This window comes from Hordeum vulgare, chromosome 1H, assembly GCF_904849725.1.
Source record: "Hordeum vulgare subsp. vulgare chromosome 1H, MorexV3_pseudomolecules_assembly, whole genome shotgun sequence".
NCBI classification, from domain to species: domain Eukaryota; kingdom Viridiplantae; phylum Streptophyta; class Magnoliopsida; order Poales; family Poaceae; genus Hordeum; species Hordeum vulgare.
Window position 1 is genome coordinate 428,466,929 of NC_058518.1, and position 27,391 is coordinate 428,494,319.

At 43.7% G+C, this 27,391-nt stretch overlaps 2 protein-coding genes and 1 non-coding gene across 3 annotated transcripts; all 3 read right to left on the reverse strand.

The window, feature by feature from the left end:
* Positions 1-10,021: 10,021 nt before the first annotated feature.
* TRNAS-AGA lies at positions 10,022-10,103 on the reverse strand. The gene has a single exon. It is a non-coding gene; the product is annotated as a tRNA-Ser (tRNA).
* Positions 10,104-15,874: 5,771 nt separating this feature from the next.
* LOC123442708 (cytochrome c) lies at positions 15,875-18,487 on the reverse strand. The gene is made up of 3 exons (XM_045118831.1): positions 18,279-18,487; positions 17,326-17,459; positions 15,875-16,289 (listed from the first exon to the last, which is right to left on the reverse strand). Exons 1-3 carry the CDS (start codon positions 18,388-18,390, stop codon positions 16,194-16,196), a joined length of 342 nt encoding a protein of 113 aa, XP_044974766.1. The 5' UTR covers positions 18,391-18,487; the 3' UTR covers positions 15,875-16,193.
* Positions 18,488-20,068: 1,581 nt separating this feature from the next.
* On the reverse strand, positions 20,069-25,829 carry LOC123442719 (protein WVD2-like 7). Its single transcript, XM_045118843.1, has 10 exons — positions 25,267-25,829; positions 24,294-24,401; positions 23,144-23,806; positions 21,874-22,926; positions 21,698-21,759; positions 21,564-21,614; positions 21,384-21,471; positions 20,937-21,026; positions 20,633-20,721; positions 20,069-20,493 (listed from the first exon to the last, which is right to left on the reverse strand). Exons 2-10 carry the CDS (start codon positions 24,363-24,365, stop codon positions 20,469-20,471), a joined length of 2,193 nt encoding a protein of 730 aa, XP_044974778.1. The 5' UTR covers positions 24,366-24,401; positions 25,267-25,829; the 3' UTR covers positions 20,069-20,468.
* Positions 25,830-27,391: the final 1,562 nt, after the last annotated feature.

The following is a 27,391-nucleotide window of genomic DNA, read 5'->3' on the forward strand; positions in this document are numbered from 1 at the left end:
TCTCAGCTTGCAATTCAAAGGAGTGTTTCTATCAAATCTTGGTCTATTCTCTTGGATATTCGTCATTTCAGCTTCGTGTTATCATCTTGAATTTGTTTTCAATCATGAGTGATTCATTTCCTGATATTCGGTGTTCTTCTGAATTGTTTTCATTCTCGATCCTCCGAAGGCCATCACTTTAGAAGAGTCTTCGTTCTCAGCTTTCAGCTTTCATCCTCAATTCTTCTCAATTGTTGTCTCTTCGTTCGTCTCTCGTTTATCCGGTGCCTTGTTCTAGTTTTTTGTTAGGTGGATCATGATCTCTTCATTCTCATGTATCTCCATTAATTCGTGGTGTTCCCATTCAATTGTGAATTCTTACCGGTGCTTTCTTCAATCATACTTCAAGTGGTACTTACCTATCTCTCTCTTCAAGTTTCTTTGAAGAAGAATAGTTGTATGCTTAATCCGTTGTTTGTCATCAATTTAATTTGATGAAGGATGAGCATAACATAATTCTTATTCTTGCTTCATCAAATGATTTCAATTCTTCTTCCGGAGTGGCTCATTATATCAATTCTTTTTCCATGTGCTTATCTTTCTTTTCCGGAGTTCCAAGTTCTTTTAAGTATCTCTTTGTGAGGCTTCATCTAAATCTTGGCAAGGTCATAAGCTTATTCTTTTCTACCTTCATATCGTGGCATCATTCATTTGTATACGGAGGTCCTTCATGGTGGTTCATCAAGGTTTCAATCCATTCTCAAGTGTTCTTCAAGATTTCTTATTGGAGAACCTCAAGTTTTCTTCTCTTGCATCTCCAAGTGCAATTGTTCTCCTTTATCCTTTGAGGTGGTATTATAGCATTCTTGTTAGTGTAGGAGCCTCGAAGAGATTTCCTTTCAGGAATGAGATAATTAAACCCACCAATTCTATGGTCATGAGATATTTCAACCCATGATTTCTTCATTGAGCTATCTTGGTTTGGATTCACCTAAAGCTTTTCCTATGGATTGTTGCTATCATGGTGCTTGTCATTAATTCAAGTTCTCAATGTATCCTCTTGGTGGAAGAAATTGTTCATATCTTGTTTCTCCCAATCAACCCTTGTTTTTGTTAGTGGCTGGTTGTCACTTCATTAGTTTGAAAAGATTTCCATAAGCCCACTACTATCGTGTTCCTTTCGTTGTTGTTTTTCCTACAACTCCGTCCAATTCTTCTTGGAAGGATGCTTGCAAGTTCATTGGACTTAGTAGTTGTCATTCTCTCTTCATTCTCTTCTTCCGTATAAGCTAGTTCCTATTCTATTGTTCCGGAGGCATTGTGTTGTTGCTCTTTTGGGTCAATCTTGTTGTTTTATCAAGATCATGGTGTTCCCTTGCTCTATTTAGTTCTTTTTCATGAATATTGTCTAATTCTTCCATCTTATCGAATTTTTTGTCCCATTTTCCTACCGAAGTGCTGCCGAAATTTTCCGTGAATTCTTGCTTCTTTCTCATATCATTCCTCATCGCCTTGCAACTTTCAAGGATCGTTGGTTTCACTCGTTTGTCAAAGAAGCGACTAAATTTTTACCTCTTGTTCTTTCTCCTCCTCTCCCCCTTTCGTTCTTGGATCTCGGGGCGAGATCCTCTTGTAGTGTAGGAGAGTTATGACAGCTCGATGCCGACGTTCTACAAGATTCCTCTCTCTTTCCGTTTTCGTCGGGTGTCTATTTTCTTTTGTCACATCATGCACATCATCTGCATTGCATCGGCAGCTCCATTGCCGCCAGTTTTCAAAACTTGCATCCGTGGTTAGTTGCAGGTTCTCGTTGTTGTCCGTTCCGAGTCCGACCGCACTCGCACGCGCCCGCGGCACCGTCGTAACCCTGTTTTTAAAGCGTGTATAAAACTTTCTCCGATTCAGCTGGAATTTGTCGTGCGATATTATTTATATATAGGTAGGCCGCCTGTCAAGTTTCGTCGCAATCGGAGACCGTCTGGTACCCGAACGGTCGACCGTAGCGGCACCGTATTTGGTCTACCGCCGGACGTGTGTCGGTGTTTTAAAATTCGTTATCGCGCCGCCCGTTCTCCCTCTCGTCTCCGGATATCCCCTCTACACGGCCTCGTAACCGTTCCCGCGTTCGGTATCCTCTGAATCCGACCACACGGTTGGATCCGGGTCGAAATTTCGCTAAACCTAGCCCCCCTTTTGCCTATAAATAGACCCCTAGATCAGTTTAGGCAGCCTCTCTTCTCCCACCTCGGGATCCGCGCCCCTCAAACCCTAACCCCACTCTCTCTCCCCTGTCTCCCATCTCCAGCCGGCGGGCCCGCGGAGCCCACGTTGGGCCCGCCCGAGCCCATCTGGGCCCGAGGCTCTCGGAGCTCCCTGCAGCCTCCCATGCCCGAGCCGCTCCCGACCGCTTCCCGCGCTCCCTGCTCCTCGCCGGTCGCCGCCCCGCAGGTCCCGTCCAGCCAGCCGCCGGAGCGCCGAATGCCGGCGACCTCCAGGCCAGTCCCTGTGCTTTCCTTTCTCCTCTCTCCCTCGTCTAATCTCTCTGCCGCCCTCCTTGCCGCATGCACCAACCGCCATGGGAGACACCGCGATCTCCTCGCCGGGCACCGCTTCGAGCCGCCTCCGGTGGGAATGGGATGGGGCGCCCCGGATCCGCCGCCGCCTCGCCGTCAGTCACCTCACCGGGGACCGTGCTCCCGCCGCCAGCAGCTCCCAGTTGGGAGGAGCACGACGAGCACGGGGCTCGCCAACCCCCCACCGCGTTGACCGTTGCGGCCCAGCTCGGTAGCCAGCAGCCGGCCCAGCAGGCCCGAGCCGCCAGCCCCAGCAAGCAGGCCTTGGCCCAGGTAGCCAGGGTGAGCACACACCCCCCTGCGCGCCTGTGCTCTGTTTTTTTTTGCTAGCTGAGACAGGCCTAGTAGTAGATCCGGCCCATTTAGCTTAGGTTTTTCCTGAGAATATATTATTTTCAGGATTTAGCTAAATAATAAAACGTCGGTATCTTTTAATCCGTAAGTCGGAACGAAGCGAGTAATATATGTATTTCACGTAGTTTCTCGTGCAGAACACGTTGGCGCTACTTGCATATTTGTTTGACACCGTTTAGCGTGCCGAATGCATCATTTGGCGTGCTGTCCCAATAGGTTTAGTCGCGTATTTAATTTTCCGCGCGTGTTCAAATTGCTCGAAGGCCGTATTAGAAATGCCCATGTTTTAGGAACCATTTTTTACATGCATTTTAGAGCGGTCATTTGTATTTTTGCGTGTAGGGAATTGCCACTAGTTTATTTTTCCGTATATAGGTTATTATCCCGCATTTTTGTGTGGCTTTATTTCTGTTGTGCAACCCCACATATTTTATATGTTTTTGGGGTAGAAAATAGTTTTAGCATTAGAGCAAGTTAGTTCGCGCGATATTTTTCCGTGATGCCCTTTTGTTTATTTCGTAGGATTTAATCCGTTCTTCGTTTGACGGAGTTGTCAACTAGGGAGTTGTTCTTGGGTGTTTAGACTAGCCCCTGGTATTTTTGGTTGCAATAGAAATGCATGTTTGGGTGTGGTTTTATTGCCCTCAAGTTGCTAGAAATAGTGCTCTTTTGGACGTGCTGAAATATTTCTAAGTCTGGAATCTGTTATATTTTGTTGCTGTCTTGTCTTGTTTCTATCTTGTTATATGTAGCTCTTTTGTGGTTGGTCCAATGGAGTTAGTTGTAGCCCTTATGTTTCTCTAGCATGCTGTGAATTTTCATGCCATTTGGAGGCCTGTAGCTATATGTTTTTCTGCTGTCAATATGGCTTCAGATCGAAAACTGCACTTCCATGAAGTGTAATTTTCACCAAGTCTGAAATAGTGTGTGAGATGCCATTTTGTGTCTTCTTTCCCTAGTGATCCATGATGCCATGCTAGTTGTTGTTAGTTGTTTGTAGTAGTGCTTCTTGTCGTCTTTCGTGTCATGCCTTGCTTGAGTCTATCGGAGTTGTGTAGCCGTAGTTGTGGGGCGTAGAAAATGCTATGTGGCTGTTTATGGCAGATTGTAGTCATTTTTTGTTTTGCTCGTAGTTGTTGAACCGTAGCTCCGATTTGATCGTGTCCTATATGAAACTTGTTCAGAATCTCGTGTAGTTTCATTTTCTCTTACTGGTTGTATGTTTTGAAGTGCTCGTAGCCATCGTTGCACACATATTGCATTCATGCCATCATATCTTGCGGTGCTTGTAACTTTTGATCCGTAGCTCCGTTGGAGATGTTCTTTATGTGTAGATCGCTTGAAATGACGCGTAGAATCACGTGAACCTATTTGTTTTGCTGTTTAACAACCAATTAAATGTGTTAGTTCAGATCTGGACATAATTGTAAATTAACATGTGAGGTCGTTCCGGAGGTGCTATATGTCATTTCCGACCTCATTTAAAATGCCTAGATAGCTAGATTAATTGCGCTTCACCTATTGTCATGTTTAACCACATTTAATATTGACATGTACCTAATCGATATAGAATTAAATAATTAACGTGGAGTTTCGTCAATATGCAACTCGTTGCATATTGAACTCCACTTAATATGTAGTGTTTGATTGTGTGAATTGTCATGCCGTGTCTTGCATGTATTCAGCTGCTCATGCATCATTTGTGTTGTGCATCGTGTGGTGAATTCCGTGTGGTGATTTGTGTTTCCAGTTTGCTTCGTCTCGATAGAGTTCCGCAGCGTGCCGGATTGTGAGGACCCGTTCGACTACGTCGGTTCGTCTGCTTCACGGAGGCATTCTTCTTCCAAGCGGGATTTCACGCAAGATGACCATTTCCCCAGATACCATTACTATCATTGCCATGCTAGTTTTATCGCTTCTATCGTTTATGTCTCGTTGCCTACCATATGTTAAATATCAGCCTCTCAACAATGCCATGAAAACCTTCAACCTGTTCAACCTAGCAAACCACTGATTGGCTATGTTACTGCTTGCTTAACCCTGTTGATAGCATTGCTAGTTGTAGGTGCAGATGCGTCCATGCGAAAGCATGGGTTCCTTGTTCTTCTTGATGTCTTCTTCTTGAACTTCTCTTGGTGTATTTGTCCTTCTTCTGTGATTCCTTGCCTCTCCGTGAGTGTCTTCGTTCATAGTGTTCTTCTCTACTCTTTCTCTCTCTATGAGGTGACTCATCTCTTGAGCTTCGTCTTCGAGGTGACTCTTCTCTTCTTTTGTAGGGATCCGAGCACTCATTTGAGTAGTGCCCGGGCTTCCCACACTTGTAGTAGTTTCGGTCACGACTGGACGAACGCTTCTCATCATGTCTTGAACTTGAGCTTCTATCTTTGCCTCTACAATTGTAGAACTTGTTGAATTTTCTGACCATGAGGCTTATCTCTTCATCAGTGACAAGATTGTATTTTGAAGTAGTGGGAGCATCACATGAAGCTTTATAAGCACCGCTTGACTTGTTGTGCATCTCATCTTTGTCCTTGAGTGACATCTCATGAGCAACAATCCTACCAATGACTTCAGTTGGCTTGAGATCTTTGTAATTTGGCATCATTTGGATCAATGTGCACACTGTGTCATACTTGCCATCAAGAGCTCTAAGTATCCTATTGATGATGAATTTGTCAGTCATCTCTTCGCTTCCTAAGCGGGCAATCTCATTGGTGATGAGAGCTAGCCTAGAGTACATTTCAGCGACTCCTTCACCATCCTTCATCTTCAACTTGTCAAGCTGACTTTGAAGCACATCCAACTTAGATTCTCTGACAGAATCAGTACCTTTGTGCATATCAACCAAAGTATCACAAATTTCTTTTGCATTCTCAAGACGACTGATTGTGTTGAATCTTCGGGCAAAGGCAGTTCAAGATGATATCACAGGCTTGAGCATTAAGTTGCAACATATTCAGTTCATCAGTTGTCGCATCACGATCTAGTTCATGCCCTTCTCCAAAGAAGTTACCTTGCACACCAACACGAAAAACAACCCAAACATTAGGATTAAAGCCAAGTATATGCATTTTCATTTTGTGCTTTCAACTAGCAAAATTAGTGCCATCAAAGTAAGGACCTCTACGATGACAATTTCCTTCACTAGATTCCATACTCTCCTAGGTTTCTAAACCAATGAAATGGATACCAAAGCTCTGATACCACTTGTAGGATCGAAAGTATGTCTAAAGGGGGTGATTAGACTACTTGACAAGATAAAAAGTTTGCCTTTTTCCCAATTTTACTTGAGAGGCAACTACAGCAGTTATAACAAGTCAAGTACACCCTACACATGCAGTTCTAATAGTATAGCAACGGAAAGTAAACATGCAAGTGTAAATAGAGGAGTAAGGTAGGGAGACCAAACGCATGAGGTTGACACGATGATTTTTGGCATGGTTCTAATAGGTGGCGCTATCATACATCCATGTTAGTGGAGACTTCAACCCACGGAGGGTAGCAACTGCGAGAGTCCACGGAGGGTCCACAAAGAAGCGGCCTTGTCTATCTCACCATGGCTTACGTCCATGGAGGACTAGCCTTACTCATGGTAGATCTTCACGAAGTAGACGATCTCCTTGCCCTTACAAACACCTTGGTTCAACTCCACAACACGAAGTAGGAGGCTCCCAAGTGACACCTAACCAATCTAGGAGGAACCACCCTCCAAAAGGTAATAGATGGGGTAGATCAATGAACTCCTTGCTCCTGTGCTTCTAAAGATAGCCTCCTCAACACAAATCACTCTCTCATGGAATATGCATGGATAAGAGAGGTTGATTTGGTGGAAAGCAGTTTGGAGAGGCTAGAGATCAAGTTTCAAATGATTGGATTGGAATATCTTGGTCTCAACACATGAGTAGGTGGTTCTCTCTCAAAAAATGGATCTGGAAATGAAGTGTGTGTTCTGAGTGCTTCTCCCATGAATGAGAAGTGGGTGAAGGGGTATATATAGGTAGCAGCCAAAATCCAACCGTTACACACAAAAGAGCAAACCGGTGACACCGAAGTGGACAACTCGGTGGTACCTACTAGTACTAAAAGTGTGAACTTTTGAATCTCGGTGAGACCGATATATAGAACTCGGTGGCACCAAAAAGGTGACTAACGGTCAGATGGCCAAACTCGGTGGCACCGATACTCAAACTCGGAAATTCCGATTTTGTGTATCTTGGCAACAGAATGTTGGTCACACTGAACTCGGTAGCACCGATGCATTTTCGGTTGCACCGATTTGGTGGGATTGGCTAGGGTTCTGTGTGAGGTTGAAACTCGGTGGGTCCGATGTGGAAATGTTGGTGACACCGAATTTGTGAATGTGGAACTTGACACAGTGGATATGTGGGAGAAATGAGTGAGTGTTTTGGTGGCTAACTTTGAGCATTTGAGCAATCAAATCATTTTACTACCTCACCCCCTTTTAATAGTATTGGCTTTCCTATGGACTCAAAAGTGATTTCTCACAAATATAAAATGAAGAGTCTTCTAGCTTGAAGCTTGAGCCAATATTATTCCTTTCTTGCATCCAGGGGTATCTCCACATAAACCTTAATCCATAGCATCTTTTGAACTTTTCTGAAATATACTTGGAAAACATATTAGTCCAATTATGCATATGTTGTGATCAATTATCAAAACCACCCTAGGGAGCAATTGTGCTTTCAGGGCCATCTCAAGGTGGAGAGTCTCGATGGAGCTCGTGAACTGCTTCCTCATGGCGGCTACCGACACCTCCCATGCGGCTCTTCAAGGATGTTCTGCCTCGAGGAGGTTCGTGTCAATGGCCTTGTGATTGGGATCCTTGCTCACTTCACCAACCGCTTCGACGCCTACTTCCTCCTCGACAAAGTGTTTTGGTGTGGATGCGAGTTCATCCCCTTCATCACCTATAACATCTCCATCAACTTTGACAACATCTTCCCCACCCACGAAGGCATGCACACTCTCCCCTACATCTTTCTCGAGGATGAGGAGTGAGCGGATGCCCGGAGTGAACTTGGTGGTGTAGGGGCCTATCTATGTAATGTGCATGTTCCCAATATAGTAAAGGAATGTGTTATTTATTAATGTTATGTTCGTGCTATTGCATTTTTTTGAATATTTAATTGCATCAAATTAAATTTTGATGTGATTATATTTGAAGTAAATACATAAGGTACTCTTTGGATTAAAAGATTTTGAAAAGAAGAATGAGAAAAAAAAACTTGATTTTTTGTGTCAATTTTAACTAGGAATACTTAAATGGTGTAAAAAATATTGAAAACCAGAAAGAAAGAGCACAACCGCTGACCGATGGGCCCACTGCACAACCTCTAACTCATGGGCCCTTCGTTGGGGTACCATGCGTAAGTAACTACGCACACGACCAACAACCAAGCTACCGCCGGAATGGTGTCCTACGCGTCACTGAGACCATCCACCTACGACCACGCGACCGCTGAGAGACGGGTCCTACAAGTCATTATATGCACCCACTATCTACAATCGCTCAGCTGCTCACACGGGTGTCCCACAAGTCAGTAACGGCGCGAGGTAACGGTCAAAGGCTTTGACCCAACGGCAGACCCTGGTTTGGGATTTTGGGAGGGTGGGTGGCGCGGTGGAGGGGAAAAGTGAGGGATGCAAAAGAGCGAGGGCAAAACTAAGCACAACTAAGCATGGAAGGGCGCAGAAATAGAAATCCTTTGAAAATAACTATAAGAAGGGGGGTTGTCACTTATGCCATTGATTATGTCCCATTATTCGGTTTTGTCACTAGGAATTTCAACTGCTCAAAAATAACATCGCTACTCATGCTCAAAAATGCCACTGAACATTACTTTGATCTTAAATCTCATTTGACATGTTATAACGATCAAAATACATATGGACTAACATGTTAGCTTTGTCTCTATCTCACTACAATAACGTACGGGTTTCACTTGATCCCAACAACGTTCTTATTTTCCTTACTCCTCACAAATGAGTCCACACTTATAATTATCATAGAAAGAGAGAGCTGACATGTGGATAGAGGGATATTTTTGTCATATAACATGGCCAACGAGTTTGACCTCGCAATAACAATGTGTGGTGACATTTTCTAAACAAATATATAATGCTACAATGGCATTTTTAAGATATCTAATAACATTTTGGAACAAGCATCTCATGAAACCGTGACATTTTTAAGCAGTTGTAACTTTTAATAATAAAACTGAGTGAGAGTACACAATTAATGACATAAGTGATAAAAACCAAAAAAGCGCATAAGTCATAATAAAAACACAACTAACAACATAATAAAAGCACAACTAACAACATAAGTGCTAAAAAACCAATAAGACACATATAACTCATAAACAGGCCAGCAAGGGAAAGGAGAAAAATCAGCAAATAAGCGCGGTCGATAGGATTCGAACCTTTGGAAATAATTATAAGAAGGGGATTTATCACTTATGCCATTGATTATGCCCCCTATTCGGTTTTGTCACTAGGAGTTTTAACTGCTCAAAAATAACATCGCTGCGCATGCTAAAAAATGCCACCGAACACCATTACTTTGAGCTTAAATCTCGTTTAACATGTTATAACGATCAAAATACCTATGGACCAACATGTCAACTTTGTCTCTATCCCACTTGATCTCAACAGTGTTTTTATTTTACTTCAAAATTATTTGCTTGCTTACTCCTCACAAGTGAGTCCACACTTATAATTGTGAGAGAAAGAGAGAGCTGACATGTGGATAAAGGGATATTTTTCTCATGTAACATGGGCAGCGAGTTTGACATGACCATAACAATGGCTGATGGCATTTTTTAAACAAATGTCTAATGAAACGATGGCATTTTGAAGATATATAATGACATTTTGGAACAAGCATCTCAGGTAATTGTGGTATTTTTAAACATTTGTAACTTTTAATAATAAAACCGAGTATACACAGATAATGACATAAGCGATAAAAACAAAAAAACGCATAAGTCACATACAAAAAACACAACTAACAACATAAGTGATAAAAATCCAAAAGGGGGCATATAACTCATAAAAAGGCCACCACGGAAAGAGAGAAAAAAAAAAGCAAAAGGCGTGGTCGGCAGGATTCGAACCTGCGCGGGCAAAGCCCACATGATTTCTAGTCATGCCCGATAACCACTCCGGCACGACCACTGCTCTGTAAAGCTGCATTTATTTTCTTTATTTATATACTTGCCGATGTAAGTGATATTCGCTCCGCGCATAGGGACGTGTACTGCCGTACACACTAAGCGAGGCAGGTGTCCACCGCAAAGCAGGAGCTCACCTCATCTAATGAAAAAAAAATCTAGAAAAAAAAACTACAAAGTGGCATGCCACATGCATCAGACGGACGAGATCCATATGATTGATCACTTTTCTTTCTACGGGAACATATGATAGATCACTTAATGAAAGAAAAACTAGCAAACCTTTAATTAAATGGAAATGTTAAAAACCTGAAGTAAATTCTTTTAGGCATGTCAAATCAAAAGTTTCTTATTTGTCTCGCATGGCAAATTATGTTTTCATGAGAATGACAATTTCTTTGGAAAACAATGGATTTGCCATGCTTGCTAAAAAGATTGCCATCCAGACGATACATAATTTACCATCTGGGGCGTTCGATTTGCCATGCCAAAGAAGTAAGTGAGGTTCAATTTGTGGCGAAATCCTTTTCTAATTGAGCATGAAAACCTGTAAGACTCAAGGTAAATGTGTCAACCCCGATGAAAAAATATTAAATGGGATAATGTGTATCAAAAATGGCAAACGCAAAGAGGAAAAAGTTGGAATTCACTCTTATTTATAATGACAAGTCAAAGAATATAAATAGTTTTGTAGATGAAAATATTGAAGAAATTTGAACCCGTGCTTTCAAGCAAGTCAAGTATCTTTAAATTTAAGTTTCGTTTGCCTTTGCCTAGAGCAAAGATGTGTATTTCCGTCGTACTTTGACACTGAAGAAATTCAACAAAACACCGGTCAGGTTTCTTTTGTGGTGGATGGTGGACTCTATCAACCTGACTTGGGTTTCTTTTGTGATGGACCCTATCAACTGACTTGACACGGCCGGTTGCATTTTTCCTCATTTTTCTGAATTTATGCCAATGCCCATTTATGCCCTCGTGAATTACTTCCTCCGTCTCGGTGCATTAGGCATCTTACGAAAATCAAATAATCCCAAAACACTAAGGCACATTAGAGTAGTACTAGTTGCATGCATATTAATTAGACCACATCTATTAATTGAAGGACCAATGCATGCAATTTATGCGGCACACTTTTTGGATTTCAAGAGGTATTCTAATTAATAGCACGTTTTCAGTTGAGAAAGGAATGGTGTGATTGGCTTCCTCTGCAATTTAATTTTCTTCTCCTACCCAATCTATGCGTGCCTAGGTTGCAGTGCACCTCCTAAAATGCCTAATGCACCGAGACGGAGGGAGTACTCCCCGTTTGAGACCATTTTTTCGGGTGCAAAGTACTACCGGTTTGTGCGAAGAGATCTTGGACTCGACGTGGCCTCTCTGCATTATTTTGTGTGCGTGTATGTAAACTCTAGTGTATTTTTTAGAAGTTCATATTTGTACTGTAAGAGCACCGGTTAATTATCTATTCAGATTTATACTACCCCTCCGTCACGGTTTAAAAGGCACGGTTAAATTTACGTGTATTTCTATAATAGATAAAGTTTAGGACGCATTGCATTTACTCCTAACAACTAATTAGTACTACTTCGTTGTAGTACTTCTATATGCATGCGTAGTTTGAATGCTATTTTCAACTCATCTCACAACCAATCAATAACCACCTAGGTTTCAGAGAACTTTCAAGCACGCCTTCTAAACCATGACGGATGAAGTAGAAATTTCAAAGTACAATTTAATGTGAGACCACTCTTGAGTTTTTGTCCAAAAAAACCACATGTTCAACGAAATTGCTAAAAAAGACCACATCCGGTTAAAATTGATAGAAAAGACCTTTCAATCGTGGCGGCAGGTGCGCCAGCCGACACGTGGCACGTGCCGCCACTGCCGGAGGTGGTAGCATTGTTCACGGTACTGTTCAGCGAGGAATGGTTCGCTTTGGATGAACGGTGTTTTTGAAAAAAATTCAAAAAATAGAAGAAAAATTCAAAAAAAAACTGAAATTAGCAAAGATGATCGAGTGTTCTAGCTGGGTGCAAAATTTCAGATTTTTTTTTGTTTTGCTATTTTTTGAAAAAAAAATTAAAATAATGTTCATTTTGGATGAATGGTGATGTCGCCGCATCCGGATGAACAATGTTGCTGCCTCTGGCCGTGGCGGCTGGTGCCACGTGTCGGCTGGCGCGCCTACCGCCACGGCCAGGGGTCTTTTATGTGAATTTCATCTAAAGGGGTATTTTCTAATAATTTGGTTATGCGTGTGGTTTTTGACAAAAACTCACCGCTCTTCACTTCTTAGATTCACACTTGAAGACAAAAAAGAAAAAACATAAGGTTACTATATAAAGGGTATCTGGTCGGGCTTTTAAAGTCAAAGTAAATAGATGGGTTTTTAGCTTATGCTACCGCCGTTTCTAAGGATAAGCCCTATTGAAATCGATTTCAATACTGACTACATATTGATGTACAAAAACTTATTCCTATTTAGAATGTATATTCACTCTTTTATAGTCTATACTAAAAAGGTTAGACGCGCTTTGCTGCATCATCGGTGTTGGCGGGTTTGCTTTTTTTAGTCCCTGTGTTTTAAAATACATGATATATTTGTTTTTCAAAAAGTAAAAACTCTTTTAAGTTTGATTAAATATGTAGAGAAAAATATCAAGGTATCATTTGATTCATCATGAAATAAATTTTCATATTTTATTTATTTAGTAAACTCTTCATAACTTAATATAAGATATTTTTTTGACACTGTCTATGTCAAAAAGTCTAATATTAATTTACAGAGATAGTATTGTGAATGCTGATAAATTTTTGCCTTGAACTTGGTAAAAGTATAAAAATTTGACTTCTCAAATATTTAATATTTTGGAATTGAGAGAATATTTTGTTTGGTGAGTGATGGGATATTTGGTTTGGTGAGTCCGCGGGATGATGAAATATGTTTTTCCTTTATTTAATAAGGTGTTTTAATTGGTCTTTTATGATATGATTTTGTGTTATCTACTAATCAATCCATTTCATGTGAGGAATTTTTTTTGCATTATTAACAACTTGTACAATACTGATGCTTCAGTATTGCATGTTGGCATTACTTTTCTCTAGGTGACGAGAGGATGTGCTGGGTAGATATGTTTTTATTGGTTTGTTGCCGCCGATTGATTTGAGTAATCGTCGATCCCATGAAAATATGATCAAATTCAAAATTATTTTTGTCAATCAAATGTCAAAGCTTCAAAATTAGGAAGAATCTGAACTAAAAAATGAATGAGAATGCTCATTGAGAGATTGTTGATCCGCTCAAAATCGGATGACCCGATTTTAAATTTTATTCTCTTCATCCAAAAATACTTGTCGTAGGAATGTATATATCTAGATGTATTTTAGTTCTAGATACATTCATTTTTTCCATTGATGCAACAAGTAATTTCGAATGAAGAAAGTAACTAATTGTGAACATTTAAAAATAGAAAATGTTGTGTATTATATATAAAAATTAATGAGAGTTTTGAAAAATTATTAACCCGACCAAATTTCACTTGAATACCCCTATTAATTGTGAGACCTCTAATCCTAGAAATCTTACAAAACAAAGTGTATAGAAAATAGTTTTGAAAAAAATGGACCTGATCAAATTGGTGACCAAATTTTAATTGAAAACCTCAATTGACTGTGAGGCCCCTAATCCTAAAAAGATTAATGATATACGGAGTACAAGATTTACACTTGAAGCCAAAAAAAGAAAACCTATTGAAATCAATATAAAGGGCATCTGGTCGGGCTTTTAAAGCCAAAGTAAATGTTGACCCTATTGAAATCTATTTCAATCTTTTCATTCTTAAATCTTCAGCTGATATTGACCCCCCCCCTCGCGTCGTCTTTCCCACGGCGACCCGAGGCCCCCTAGGGTTTCCCTCGATGTCGCCCCCTCCATAGCCCCTCCATCGTCGTCACCCGAGGGGGTTGCCGGGCTTCGCACGGACGACTGTTGATGACGGTGGCGGCGGCGGGGACTTCGTAGCTCCCCTCGTTGGGGTTGGACCCCGAAAGCCTAGGCGACGCCGTCTTTCGGCCGACGACCCACGTAAAAGGTGCAGGTCGGTCCCCTCGGTTGCTCGGGCATCAAGGCCCCAGCGGGCACTGGTCGTGGTGCGACGAGATTTCCCTCCTGTGGTCCAGATTTGAAGGACAGGTTGTTCCCCCTAGATCCAGTGCCAGCAAGGTGCTCCCCGAGCTGGTGGTGTTGGACGAGCCGAGGGGAAACCCCTATTGGTTTTACCAATGCGACGGCTGCGGCGCCCTTTTGCGTCGTTTTGCTCCCTGGAGCCGCAGTCGAGGGCTCTCCTCCGCACCGCAACCATGCTTCCCGGGCGAAAGCTGAAATCCTGGTGATGGGGGACGGCAACGGCTGGTGTGTCGTGTCCTCCTTGGAGGACGACCTGGTGATGGGGGACGGCAACGGCTGGTGTGTCGTGTCCTCCTTGGAGGACGACCTGGTGATGGGGGACGGCAACGGCTGGTGTGTCGTGTCCTCCTTGGAGGCGTCGTCTGGGGGGAGCTTGATGCTTTGGGTGTGTGTAGCACCTACAGGCGGGTGCCTCGCGTTTGTGGAGTCTCTCTGACGTCTTCTGTGCAGGTTTCAGATCCATCCACGCGTTGCTCTCTGGTATTGTTTTAACAGTCCCAACGGGTTGGTGTCCTTGAGCCTGGGCGGAAGGGGGTCGGGTTCCCCTTTTTGAGTGCAGCAGTACCGCTGGTGCCAACTACGGCTGGTTCATGTGCACCTCGATCCTAATCCTTGCCACATGGCTCGGCAGCTTCTTCCTTCTAGTGACTCTCCCGACGGCTTACCCTCTTCCATCTGTCTCCTTCGATGACTCTTCCATCTGTCTCCTTCGATGACTGTAGTGCAGTTGGCTTGTGTGTGCTTTGGTATGTTATTGATTGTATTTTATGGCTGGCCCGGACTCGAGCCCCAACCAATGTTCTAGCTCTCGGGTGTGTGTGCTCCGGTATGTTATTGGTTGTATTTTATGGCTGGCCAAGACTCGAGCCCCAACCAATGTTCTAGCTCTCGGGTACGCAACCAATGTTCTAGCTCTCGGGTGCGCGTCTCTTGTCACTTCGACAGTACGACGTCTTCGAGCCTAGGCGAGGGGAAGGGATCCCCTTTGGTGTGAGAAAGCATTTGTTGTGACATCTCCGGTTCGTGCTTTCGGTCATGTACCCGATCTCTGTTGACGGTTGCACTACCTTGTAGCTTCTTTACGGGCCTTTGTGTACAGGGCTTATTCTCAATGTAGCTTCTTTAGGGGCCTTTGTGTACAGGGCTTATTCTCAATCAACTACTCTTCACTATAATGGCCTTTTCTGTTTGCTGGTTGTCGGTGTAGTAAGCTGTTCTCATTTCTCCTCGGTGGCCTTGGACTTGTTTGATGGCTTTGTTAATTCAAAATCAGGCTCCTTTTTGAGCCTTCGTTCAAAAAAAATCAATTTCAGTATTGACTACATATTGATGTATAGAGACGGTACTCCTATTTAGAGTGTAGATTCACCTATTTGTAGTCTATATTTGAATCTCTAAAATAAAATGGCTTATATTTAAAAACGGAGGGAGTATAAGCCCAAACAAGCGCCCTCAAACTACCACAAAATGGAAGTTTAAATAGCAAAAGACATATACTCACCATCAGCCAATGGTAAGAGTCACGACTGGAAATACACATAGGACGAGCAACATGGCAGAATAGAGAACCAGATTTGACAATTCCATAACACAGGCAGAAAGCTTTATATATCAATTTTAAAGATCTCATGTTCATCAACATGGGTGTGCATTCCAGTCCCACCGCCACCTGGTGGTCAAAACATGCGTCCTGGGATTTTCCAGCAACTGAATCAAAAGATTGACGAAGATTTTACCAACTAAACCTAGAGATATGAAACCCATATCATAAAAACGAAATTCGCAAGATAATTGTCTCGTGGATCACCCACCCCATTAAACCAGAGTGACTATTAATGTCTAATCTTATTATTTTACTGCAAAATGAATTCACTCGTAATGACATGATCACAGCATCATGCCCTTTCAAGAGGAGGTGGCTTTCTTCAGGTACGCAATGAGATCAGCACGGTCCTGTGGCTTCTTCAGACCAGGGAAGACCATCTTGGTTCCAGGAATGTACTGCATGGGAATAACAAGGTTTGTGTTAGCAAGATGCATTTCAAGAGAAGAGAAACGTGAAAGGGCATGCTAAGAACTGAATGCAAGCATACAGGCTGATGCTAAATACGTCAAGGCAAAGCCATTTATCAGGATAACAGACAGAATATGAATCAAGGATTATGTGAACAAGATTACAGTTCTCAAAAGGTCAAAAGGTCAAACTGTTCATATAGATAACACTAGTAACACACTGCAAATTACTCCCTCCGTTCCTAAATATAAGTCTTTTAAGCGATTTCACTAGATGTCTATATACAAAGCAAAACGATTGAATGTACACTCTAAAGTATGTCTATATACATCCGTATGTAGTCCACTAGTGAAATCTCTACAAAGACTTATATTCAGGAACGGAGGGAGTATTATCCAGAGAAGAACATAGCCAACCATTCAGGCATGGGCAGAAGGAATTCAGATACTGCAGCAGGACTAGCTTCAGATTTGTTTTGGGATGCTCCCACATAACTACCAATAAGAGGCGATGTTTTGACAAGTAACCAAAATATTAACACAGTTTAATCAGAAACCTAGGTGTTGATTGGTATATCTCCATAGGCTTCTCTACAGCTTTTCAACACATGAAATGCATTGATGTAATCACAAATTAGGTAATGTAGGTCCTCAGATTATGGCATAGACTACTGACAGAGAGAATAACAAGTAATATAACTCTCTCAGGTACATACTTCCAGAGGTTCAGGCATAAATATTCTAACACGATAATATCTTTCACTAACTCAAAGAGCTCCCTGGGCTTCTATACAGTTTCGTAAGCAGGTACAAATCACAATTTAAGAATACTTCATACTGTCATTCCGAAACAGAAGTACAAATCAGTTATAGAATTTTCCTATTGTCATCCTCGCTGCACATGTACCAAACATACGAGATCGTAGAGTGGAGAACAGAAGTTGCCATCACAAGCATTGTAGAGCAAAACACAACCACAGGTAAATGGAACTTCTTAAGTAAAGTTAGTGCTCATTGACCATACCTTCTTGGGATTAAGCAAGTAGTCATACAGAGTGTTCTCCTCCCACTCCACAGCCTTGTTCTTGTTTGCCGCAGAGTAGGAGTAACCAGCGGTGGTGCCCGACTGCCTCCCAAACAGACCATGCAAGTTTGGACCTGCAAGGGCAACATAGTGCTTGATATCAACAAAAACAATCTTCTGTCAAATGCTCATGTATACGTACATATGAAGATGGGATATCATGGAGGTTGAACCCGAACCATCTATTTAACACAGCAACTAATCATTTACAGGAGATACAATTCAACATCACAAAACATGAAAATAACCAGAAATGTAACAAAACTGTCCGTTTGGGTCAGCTTGCCTCGCACATTAGTGAAGACCAAGGAAATATACATGCCTTTGGTCAATCCTAGAATAAGCAGATCCCTAAAATCATTTATGAGATGATCGCAATAAAATAGACACAACCGCAGCCAGCAGCATCACGAAATTAATCTCAAGCAGAGAGAGCAGAGCAACAGCAACCTAATCACACGACGCAGGTGACTAAGCATTTCCCAGCAACAAACAATCGCGGAGGCATGCCCTACTGCAATAGATCACGATTTGAGCAACAAGCAACCACCAGGCACATGTAGATTCACAGTACGGCAAGCACCAGAAGTCGGGAAGGAGCATGTACCCATCGACCGCTGTGCTAAGCAACGCAACAGGAGTAAGCAGAGCAACAAACCCACGGCTGAATCGAGTGCCCCCATCACCAAGCGCAACAGATCTAAGCCGCTACTTCCGCCAGCACGAAGGGCGCACACGCAGATCTATCCGCGCAGCGTCCGATCTGATCTCAACCACCGCCCCCCACGCGAGCAGATGGGAGGGGCGATCCGGATCTCCCCCGCCCGGCACGGCGCGGGGCAGGCGAGGATAGACAGGCACGCCGGGACGTCGGAGGGGAATCGGCGTCTTACCTTGCTTGTGGCCCGCGCCCGCGTCGACGGTGTGGCACTGCGCGCACTTGGTCTTGAAGATCTTGGCGCCGGCGTCGGGGTTCCCGGGGGGAGCCTCGGAGAAGGAAGCCATCGCCGCCGCCGCCGCCGCAGAGACTCGCCGGAGGACTCGAGGGGGGGAGGCCAAGTGAAACTTTTGCTCGCCTTTCTGGCTGCGGGCGATTTCGTGGGGGATGTGTTGTATAGACCGGTCTAACGGTGCGGAAGTACAAGACTGCCCCTGAGGTCTCGGGTGCATCGGGCACGTGGGCGGGGGCGTTTCGGGGAAACGGGAGGTTCGAGAAGGTTTCCGTGTCTTGGAGGAAAAGAAAGGGCGTGGGGTGGGCGGCGCGTGGACGGTAGGCGTGGACGCCAGGCGCTCCGCTCGGTGTAGGGCGCCCACCAACTAGGGCTTTCCGTGGACCGGGTCTTTCTTTTCTTTTTTGTTTGTCTATCTATGGTGAACCGGGTCTATCAACTCCTTTGGGGGCATAGCGCTCGACTCGTGCCGTCGGATGGGGAAAGGAGAATCGTGTCCGCTGGTGGGTAGGGCGTATATGCGTATGGACATCGTTCAAATATTTTCAAGCAAAGGAGCCTTTCCTGGTGTCTTTTCCCTGTCGAGAAATTTTTCAAGACAAAAAGGGTTGCCTGGTTAATCAAGGGGTCAGATCATCTACAGCCGGACTTGTCAAATCCGGCCACTTTATACGCCACCGACCCCTTACATAGGCTATCGCACATCCATACATCATAAATTCGGAGCTTCAAATCCATATAATCCGTACATGTCAATTGTATAATATAAATTATCCGAATTCAACGGTTCGAAATAAAGCAAAGCAAATTATAGTTCAACATTTCAATATGTCAAAATAAAATCACTGTCCGGACGTGGCGGATGCCTCGCTTGCTGGCAGGATGTTGCCTGCTCAGAGGCCGTCTTGGTGTCTTGGTCCACGTGCATGCGGGCTACATGCTCCACCTGCATCATTGTCGTGTGCCCCCTTGCTGCCGCAGCCTCCCTTGACGCCTCGTACTCCTTACACTCGTTGATCTCCTTCTTCTTTTTCACAAATCACTTTTTTGCATACTCATCCAAGAGGTTGTCGTCCGTCTACATAATCTTGACATCCTTTGCGTCCTGTGCAAGTTACAACCTTCCATTTTCAAGCTTAATCTCTTAAAATATTTTGGCCTTCTCGAGCTGTCATTTGATCGTTACCTCTTACTTTTCCAACTCGATCTTCACCCTCTGAACTTCTAGCTTCTTTCCCGCACTCTTTCGGCCCCAATCGATCCTCTCTTTTTGCACATCCAACGTGAGCTTGTACTTTTCCTATTTTTTGTTCTCCCTTGCGGAAAAAATGTTCGTCCATGTGGAGGATATTTTTGGTGTTGCGGCGTCGCAGGAGGCCCTTGTCTTCTCCCATTTGTTTCTCATTACTTACATGTTATTTTTTGGCACAGTGGCTCTTTCATTCTCAACAACAATATCTCGTCCTATTCATCATATATATACTCTGATCTTAATTCAAAAAAGAGAAACTATAATCTGACTGATCTTACAGTTGTTGCTATCTGCATCCTCCTGCACAAGGTTATCTTGTCTCGTCTGGCGCCCCAGTATCTTTTTTTTTACCTGTTACAGTATCTTATTTACTGGCACGACGCATGGCGAATTAGTGATAGATCTAGACCGTCGGTCGTCCTGTGATCGAACCAAAGAACACACGCTCACAATCGTTCCAAAGCGAGACAAGAAAACACCATACACGAACAATTACATCTATTGAATCATCAACACATGAACATCGTCAACAGGTGGAGAAGCACTCCCCTAAACTTGCCGAGCTTTCCAGGTGTCAGCGTTCTTCAGCTAAAAGCTCAAATTTATTTCAGGTATTTACAGCGTTCTAGGTAGTAGTAATTCTTAAGGCAGTAGAGCTACGGCGGCATTAGTGGATATGATACACGTAGGTACACAACACTACTACGGTTAACAGGTGACAAAAGTGGTGGTGGTTGTGGTAGCGCCGCAGGCGAACATCAACCGTGGGCACGGGGAATAGCACGGATGATGCTTCGGCCATGGTGTTGCATCTGATTCCTTAGCAGGTTCAAAGCTATCTTGTTCTGCAGGATCCTAGAGGATGGAGACCTGGGGTTGGGTTAGTGCCAGTGTGGAGTAGAAGCCCTGCATGGACCAAGATTCATGTATGATGAGCCATATGCCATAGGCAGGTGTTGAACACAGTAAGTCATAATGTGAGATGGCAATATTAAGCGTTTTCATAAGGCAAATGTTTTCTGGTGCCCATGATCAGATTGCTTACTTTGGCTTTCTACCACCAACAGACAATTTATTCGGGCTTGGCTTGCTCGGCGACTGGGATAGCCGGCGTGGTGGAGGAGGCGGTGGTGGCTGCAGAATCAAGTGAGCAAAAGGTCAAGTCTAATGTCAAGATATACACCGTAAATTGTGTATCCGGTCATGAATACTCCCTCTGTACCAAAATACTTGTAGTTGGGGGAAACTAGGAAACTAGACTAGTTACCCCCAACTACAAGTATTTCGGTATAGAGGGAGTATACTTTAAACCAACAGTTATCATTCTGTAGCAAAATAAAAGGCCATACGTTTGGTGCCCTTGTCTTTGCGCTTCCAGTCTGCAAAGGAGTTGCGTTCTTTGATGCAAATACTCGAGATCCAACTGTCTCCTGAATGCCCTAAAAAAGATCACAATAGCGATTACATCTCTGATGTTTATTCTTGAACTTCCACTCTCTTGTTATATTATAATTGTACATTTTTTTCAGTAATAAGATTATGATGTGCCATGGGTGAATGTAAAATTCTATCCTCATAATAATGTAATAGAATATGTTCTAAATTTCACGCTTCCCTGCAGCAACTGACAGTTAATTTCCGCTCAAAGAAGAATTATCAGCATAGTGTGAGTCAGTAGAGAAGCACTCAGATATAGATAAAACACATCATGCAATCAGCTTAGCAAGAAAATGAGCACAATGCTGTGATCGAAATAACCAATGGCACCGCATGAAAACAAGGTCACACTTAGTTACCTGCTTATTTGGCTTTCTGATCTTCTCTACGACTCGATTGGCTCCAACATTCGCAGTCAAAACTTTCCTTGGAGGAAGATTAACAGAACTACACAAATAAGAGTGGTAGTTGTTATTAGCAGTACGATTAAACCAAATTTGGTAATCCAAACCATTATAGCTGTGTAACAAAATTAGCACCTGGATTTTAATTTCCCGCCAACTTGAAGTTCTAACCTTTCCTTAGCATAGCTGCCAAATGATGCAAAAAGAAGCAATCAAAATATGGTACAAAAAACAATTAAGCATACATGTCTGTAAGTTTGTACTGGTACCTTTTCATCTCTGGTTTGCTAGTTTTAACAAGATTTTGAGTAAATGCCTTCTGGGGAGTAGCCTGCATGAGGAACCGAGAGGGAACAGTCAGAAATATGTATGTTAACCCCTTTCAGCATATGTAAGACAATACAGTTAATGATGTGTTATGGTGAGCAAAGGGATTGGAACGTACCGCTGTGGCCATAGCACCATTTGAATTACCCGGCATTGCTCTCAACCTTATTGGTGTTTTTGGATCCAATTTTAGGGTATTCTCTTTGGCAACAGCACGTCTTTCTCCCGTTGAAGGGCGACAAGGGGTGATGACAACATCAGCATGCTTTGCTGCACTTCCCCTGCTGAGACATCGTTCTGGAGTTGAAGGGCAACCAGGGTTGCCAACATTAGCATGCTTAAGCCCAGTGTATCTGGCAACAGGGCGTCTCTCAGCAGTAGAAGGCCTGCAAAGAGGAACAACGTCGGCATGCTTTGGAGCAGCTTCTCTTTTTATAGGGCGTCTCTCAGCAGTAGATGGTCGACGCAGGGTGACAACATCAGCATTCTTCTCTGCAATCCCCCTTGCGACAGGCCGCCTTTCAGCGCTAGATGGCCAACATGGACTGGCAATACCAGCAAGCTTTGGTGCCATCTCTCTGCGTGTAGGGCGTCTTTCGGCAGTAGAAGGTCGTTGTGGGGTAGCAGTGTTGGCATTCTTAGGTGCTGGCTCTTTGGTGGCAAGGTGCCTGTCAGGAGTAGATGGTCGGCGTGGGGTAGCAATGTTAGCATTATTTGGTGCTGGCTCTTTGGCGATAGGGCGCCTATCAGCTGTAGATGGCCGACGTGGGGTAGCTACGTTGGCATGCTTTGGTGCCAGCTCTTTGGTTATAGTGAGCCTTTCAGCAGTAGATGGTCGACATGGGCTAGCAATGTTTGTTTGATTTGCTGCCAGGTCTCTAGTGGCAAGGCGTCTTTCAGCAGTAGAGGGGCGACATGAGCTAGCCATTCCAGCAGGATTCCGTGAACCGTCTCTGGTGATAGGCCGTAGTTCCCTGGTGGAGGGCCGTTGCGATGCTGCTGAGGAAGGTCTTCTAAGAGCTATAGCACCAGGATCTTCTTTGGGCACACGTTTGCTTCTTCCCGTGGTGCCAATCACATTGGAGGTTGCTGCTTTTGGGTTCCGAGATGATTGAATATTTCCAGGTTTGGTTTTCTGATTTATCACAATGGGCTTGGCTGATTCAGGACCCTGAAAATTGTTCATGAAAACCAAATTATTAGTTTAAGGAAATTGTTCCTCTTCTGTGACCTATCATAAATGCAGGTATTTATTTTGTGCCTAGCATGATTGAGCAGTTGGTCATCATTATGGGGTCCAGGCCACTATGCTAGTTATCAGAAAACAACAGCAGCAATAATTCAATGTTCTAACAAGATAAACACCAGACCACAATGAAAAAGTTTACCTTACTGACAAATGTGTGATCAGGATTACAACTAGAAGTCAGCTTGACCGTCTTCGGAATAATTTTTGAAGCTTGACTAATCCGGGAGTGTTTCTCAATAATCCTCTTAGGGGTCATCGTAGCTTCCTTGGGCGTCACCAGATCATCTTCACTGCATTTAGCATTTTGCTTATCATTGCTTGCATTTTCTCCGGTTTCTTCGCCAATTATCTGCAAGCCTCCAACTGATACAGAATGAGTCATTGTGGAAATTCCATTACTTAAGCTCTCATTGTGATCCTTGTAGCATCCCAGTCGATGCTCAGGTGTGGTCTTGGCTGCTATTTGTCCCATGGAATCATCAACATGAGTTCCAGATCCAGCAGGAGATGCATGCTTTGCAACTGGTTCATCTTCTCCTGTCTGACTAGAATCACTACCATCGCCACTGTACTCTAGATTCAGTTCAGTTTGTTGATTTTGTTGTTCTAAAGCCTTTAGCTCCCTAATCCTCTTAAAGTATTCTTCAAAGTATGCCTTCTTCTTAGCAACTAATCCATTGAATTTAACAAACTCCTCAGTGCGTCTGTCATTGGTAAAAACAGACCACTTTTCCCATGCTAGCGATTCCAAATCAAATCTTCCAAAAGATATGGAACCATGGTCAAACACTTGTGTTGTTCCCTAAGGGCAGAAGTAACAAGATAAAAGAAGAGTGAGATTATTGACAAAGTATTGATTCTTCACTTACAAATGGAAACTGTTAGCTATTAAAAACCCTGGTTCAGACTACTAACTATTTACAGAGATGTCTTCTACTACCTCTGTATCATAATATATGACGTTTTAGCAGCTCAAATGAACTGCTAAAACGTCATATGTTATGATACGGAGGGAGTAGTAGTTAGCATGGATTTTCTAGCAATTTTAGTTGCATCAGGTAGATAGGCACTTGCCAGTTCATAGATCTACTATCAATCTTTACTTTGACTGAGCATCATAATATATATTGATAATTGATAAAAAATGAAGGTTCTTACCGGGCAGGCCTACGTAACATAATACAAAAATACAAGTCATAATTACCATGGAAATTGGCCCTTTTATTATACTCCAAGTAAATTCTTTGTCTGCAATTATACATACCATGATACTATGGAAGTGATATTACCTGAGAACTATCCTGTCCAGATGATTCCTCATGCGGCCATGCAAAACAGTTTTGATTGACCTCTGTTGCCATAGTATATTGTGTGCCTAATTCATTAAACTACAATTCCTGCAAAACCAAACCAGCCATAAGCACAAGTAGAAAGATATACCTGAAGCTTCATTTAGGCAGTCAAGAAGATACTAACAAGAGTCACCTACTGTTTTTTAGAATTATCTGGTGGTTTTTCAGAAAATTCAGGATCAGATATTCGGAGCTAGGTCACTGGAAAATCTCTAAACACGGCTGACCACCCTGCACCTAGTGGCATCTCTGACAAGAACAGGTCTATCTACTCCTAGTAGCAAGGAAGAATCAGATTCTATCTACTAGTAAAAAACTAAGGCTAAAAACTTAAACACAATATCACCAATCATCCTGTGCTGAAAGTGGTTATCCCCCAAGTCCACTATTTTGGAACCAATAATTTCCATCGCAGCAAATGAATTCATGAGCCGTGATCACCTCCAACTGCACCGTTGGGCCCTTGACACCTACCTTCGGAAGACAACATGCCACCAACACGAAATTTGTGCATTCGACATCCAGTCAAACAAGCAAACGTAACCCCGCGGGAAATGATTGCGTTATTTTACCCTAAAATACCCAAGATATGTTCTTGAAACTGGAGCATACGGGTGATAAATCAAAAAAAAAAACGCAAAGAACTTACGCCAAAACACCGCAGGGGAACTGCTAGAACGAATGGTCGTTCAACTGCTGAAAACCCTACCCCCGGTATGGACTTGCAAGAAAATCACGACCAAATCTAGAAACTTTTGAAGGGATTTTTCAGAAACCACGCCGGAGATTACGCCCTTGCCAAATTAGGGCCGGATCTAGGTGGTGTGCCGGGTACGCGCCCAGAATTTGCGCGGATTAGGTTGGGTTTAAGCAAGTAAAATCACATTTGGCAAGAATAAAAAGCTCATACCTCAAAAACCGACGCACAAGATCGAGGGCGCAGTGCAGTGGAGTGGAGGCAGCACGGCAGGGCGGCTGTGCAGCGACGAGGCAGAACAGCGGGACGGCGAGGCGGAAGGAAGGAAGCCTTAGGGCACAGCGGCGGCGCACTGCGGGGGAGACTCTAGACCCGCATTGGGTCGGAGTGGAGCCTATAGGGTAGGCCAGGGGCAAGAGGAAAGAAAGGTAGTACAAGATGGTGGAGAGGAGAAGGGAAAGTGTAGCTGCGGGGGAGTGGTGGCACGAGATGCTGGCGGCTCGGACAGGCCCCCGCCGTGGAGCACGGGCGGGAACTCAGCCCCTGCCTGGAACCGGGCGGCGATCCGGCGAGCGCGGCGCCTCAGATCCGGGGGAGGAACCGCCCGCGGGAGCAAGAACTGTGGGCTGTGGCGAGCGGCCCGTGCCCTCTGCTGCTGCTGCTCTGGCTTTGCCCTACGGTTGGGAGAGAGGGGTGGCTGTCGTGGATTTGATTTGTTTCTACCGCGCGGCTGGTGGTAGCGGATGGCAATGTACGGCGGCGTTTATTGCTGCGACGGGGAGGGGAGGGGAGCGGGGGAGGGATTCTTTCCTTGCGTACTTGGGGCCGGATTTGGTGGGTGTTAGCGGGGACGACAGTCCAGTGTGAGTGTCAAGTTTTACTAACCGTTGGGGCCAAGAGGGCTACTCCCCCCCCCCCCCCCCCCCCCCCTTCTCTCTTTAAAAAAAAAAGACCATGTTATTTCATTTTTCTCGTCTTTGAATTACTCTCTCCGTTTCTAAATACAAGTCTTTTACATATTTTATTAAAAACTGCGTACATAGCACAATAAAAGAATGTATACTTTAAAATATGTTTATATACGTCCGTATGTAGTTCATAGTAAAACTTTTCAAAAACTTATTGTATTTAAAAAGGAAGGGAGTATTATGTAGTGCGAGTTGTTTTTTTTAAAGAGAGGTAAAAATTGTCTCATCTATTAAATAAGCAGAACAGAATTACGTAGTTAATTGCGAAAACCGGACAAAAACCGATACAACAACGGCCACATAACCAGGTAAGTTAGGTGCGAGCAACATAAACTATCGGCTATTTAGGACAATATAACCGAGCCAAATCCCAACCCTCTCACGCCCTCTTCTTTTCACGCTATCACATCACACGCCAGGGCTATTTTTGGTCGTTGAATTGTGTTGTTACTCCATGTTTTACTGCTTAGTAGGTTGACTGTCCTAAAGGGCAGCTACTCCCGTGAAAAAATTGTTGCAATCTGGTAAATTAGGCCGGCCACTAGCTGAGGCCCGCGTATCCCTTTTACCCATCACTCTCACGGTGCCTCGTCAACCCTAATGGAGGCACCCAACAAGTCTACCGAGGGGATGGAGAAGGTGCATGGCACGTCGGCGGTGAGGAGGTAGCTGGCCCACCCTTACACATTCTTGGCAGCGGGCTCACCATGCCTCACAACCGGGAGGAGCTCCTTCTGGTACATGTGGCGGTAGAATAGATGCAGGGTGCCCAAGAGGAGGAGGAGGCAAAAGAAGCAGCAGCTGGCGGCAAGCCACCCCGTTGACCTCCTCGCGAAGATGATCATGCCACGGGTGTCGTACAGGTCGTTGTGCCGCTACATGTGCGTATCGAAGTCTTGGTGTGCATTCTCCTCCGCCCCCAGAATCCTTAGGAGGTTGTTGCTGTTGGAAATATGCCATAGAAGCAATAATAAAGTGGTTATTATTATATTCCTTTTTCATGATAATCGTTTATTATCCATGCTAGAATTGTATTGATTGAAAACTCAAATACATGTGTGGGTACATAGACAATACCGTGTTCCTAGTGAGCCTCTAATGGACTAGCTCGTTGATCAAAGATGGTCAAAGTTTCCCGGCCATAGACATGAGATGTCATTTGATAACCGGATCACGTCATTAGGAGAATGATGTGATGGACAAGACCCAAACAATGAACATAGCATGTCATCGTGTCAGTTTATTGCTATTGTTTTCTGCATGTCAAGTATTTGTTCCTATGACCAGGAGATCATGTAACTCACTGACATCGGAGGAGTGTCTTGTGTGTATCAAATGTCGCAATGTAATTGGGTGACTATAAAGGTGCT

What these genes read in the sequence shown, in the direction of transcription:
- LOC123442708 (XM_045118831.1), bottom strand. Translation starts at nt 18,390, where the DNA reads ATGGCTTCCTTCTCCGAGGCTCCCCCCGGGAACCCCGACGCCGGCGCC. An exon ending in GGGCGCGGGCCACAAGCAAG is followed by an intron (nt 17,460 to 18,278) that starts GTAAGACGCCGA and finishes TTGCCCTTGCAG; the next exon opens with GTCCAAACTTGCATGGTCTG. An exon ending in ACTTGCTTAATCCCAAGAAG is followed by an intron (nt 16,290 to 17,325) that starts GTATGGTCAATG and finishes ATTCCCATGCAG; the next exon opens with TACATTCCTGGAACCAAGAT.
- LOC123442719 (XM_045118843.1), bottom strand. Translation starts at nt 24,365, where the DNA reads ATGGCAACAGAGGTCAATCAAAACTGTTTTGCATGGCCGCATGAGGAA. An exon ending in ATCACACATTTGTCAGTAAG is followed by an intron (nt 22,927 to 23,143) that starts GTAAACTTTTTC and finishes AACAATTTTCAG; the next exon opens with GGTCCTGAATCAGCCAAGCC. An exon ending in AGCAAACCAGAGATGAAAAG is followed by an intron (nt 21,615 to 21,697) that starts GTACCAGTACAA and finishes ATCATTTGGCAG; the next exon opens with CTATGCTAAGGAAAGGTTAG.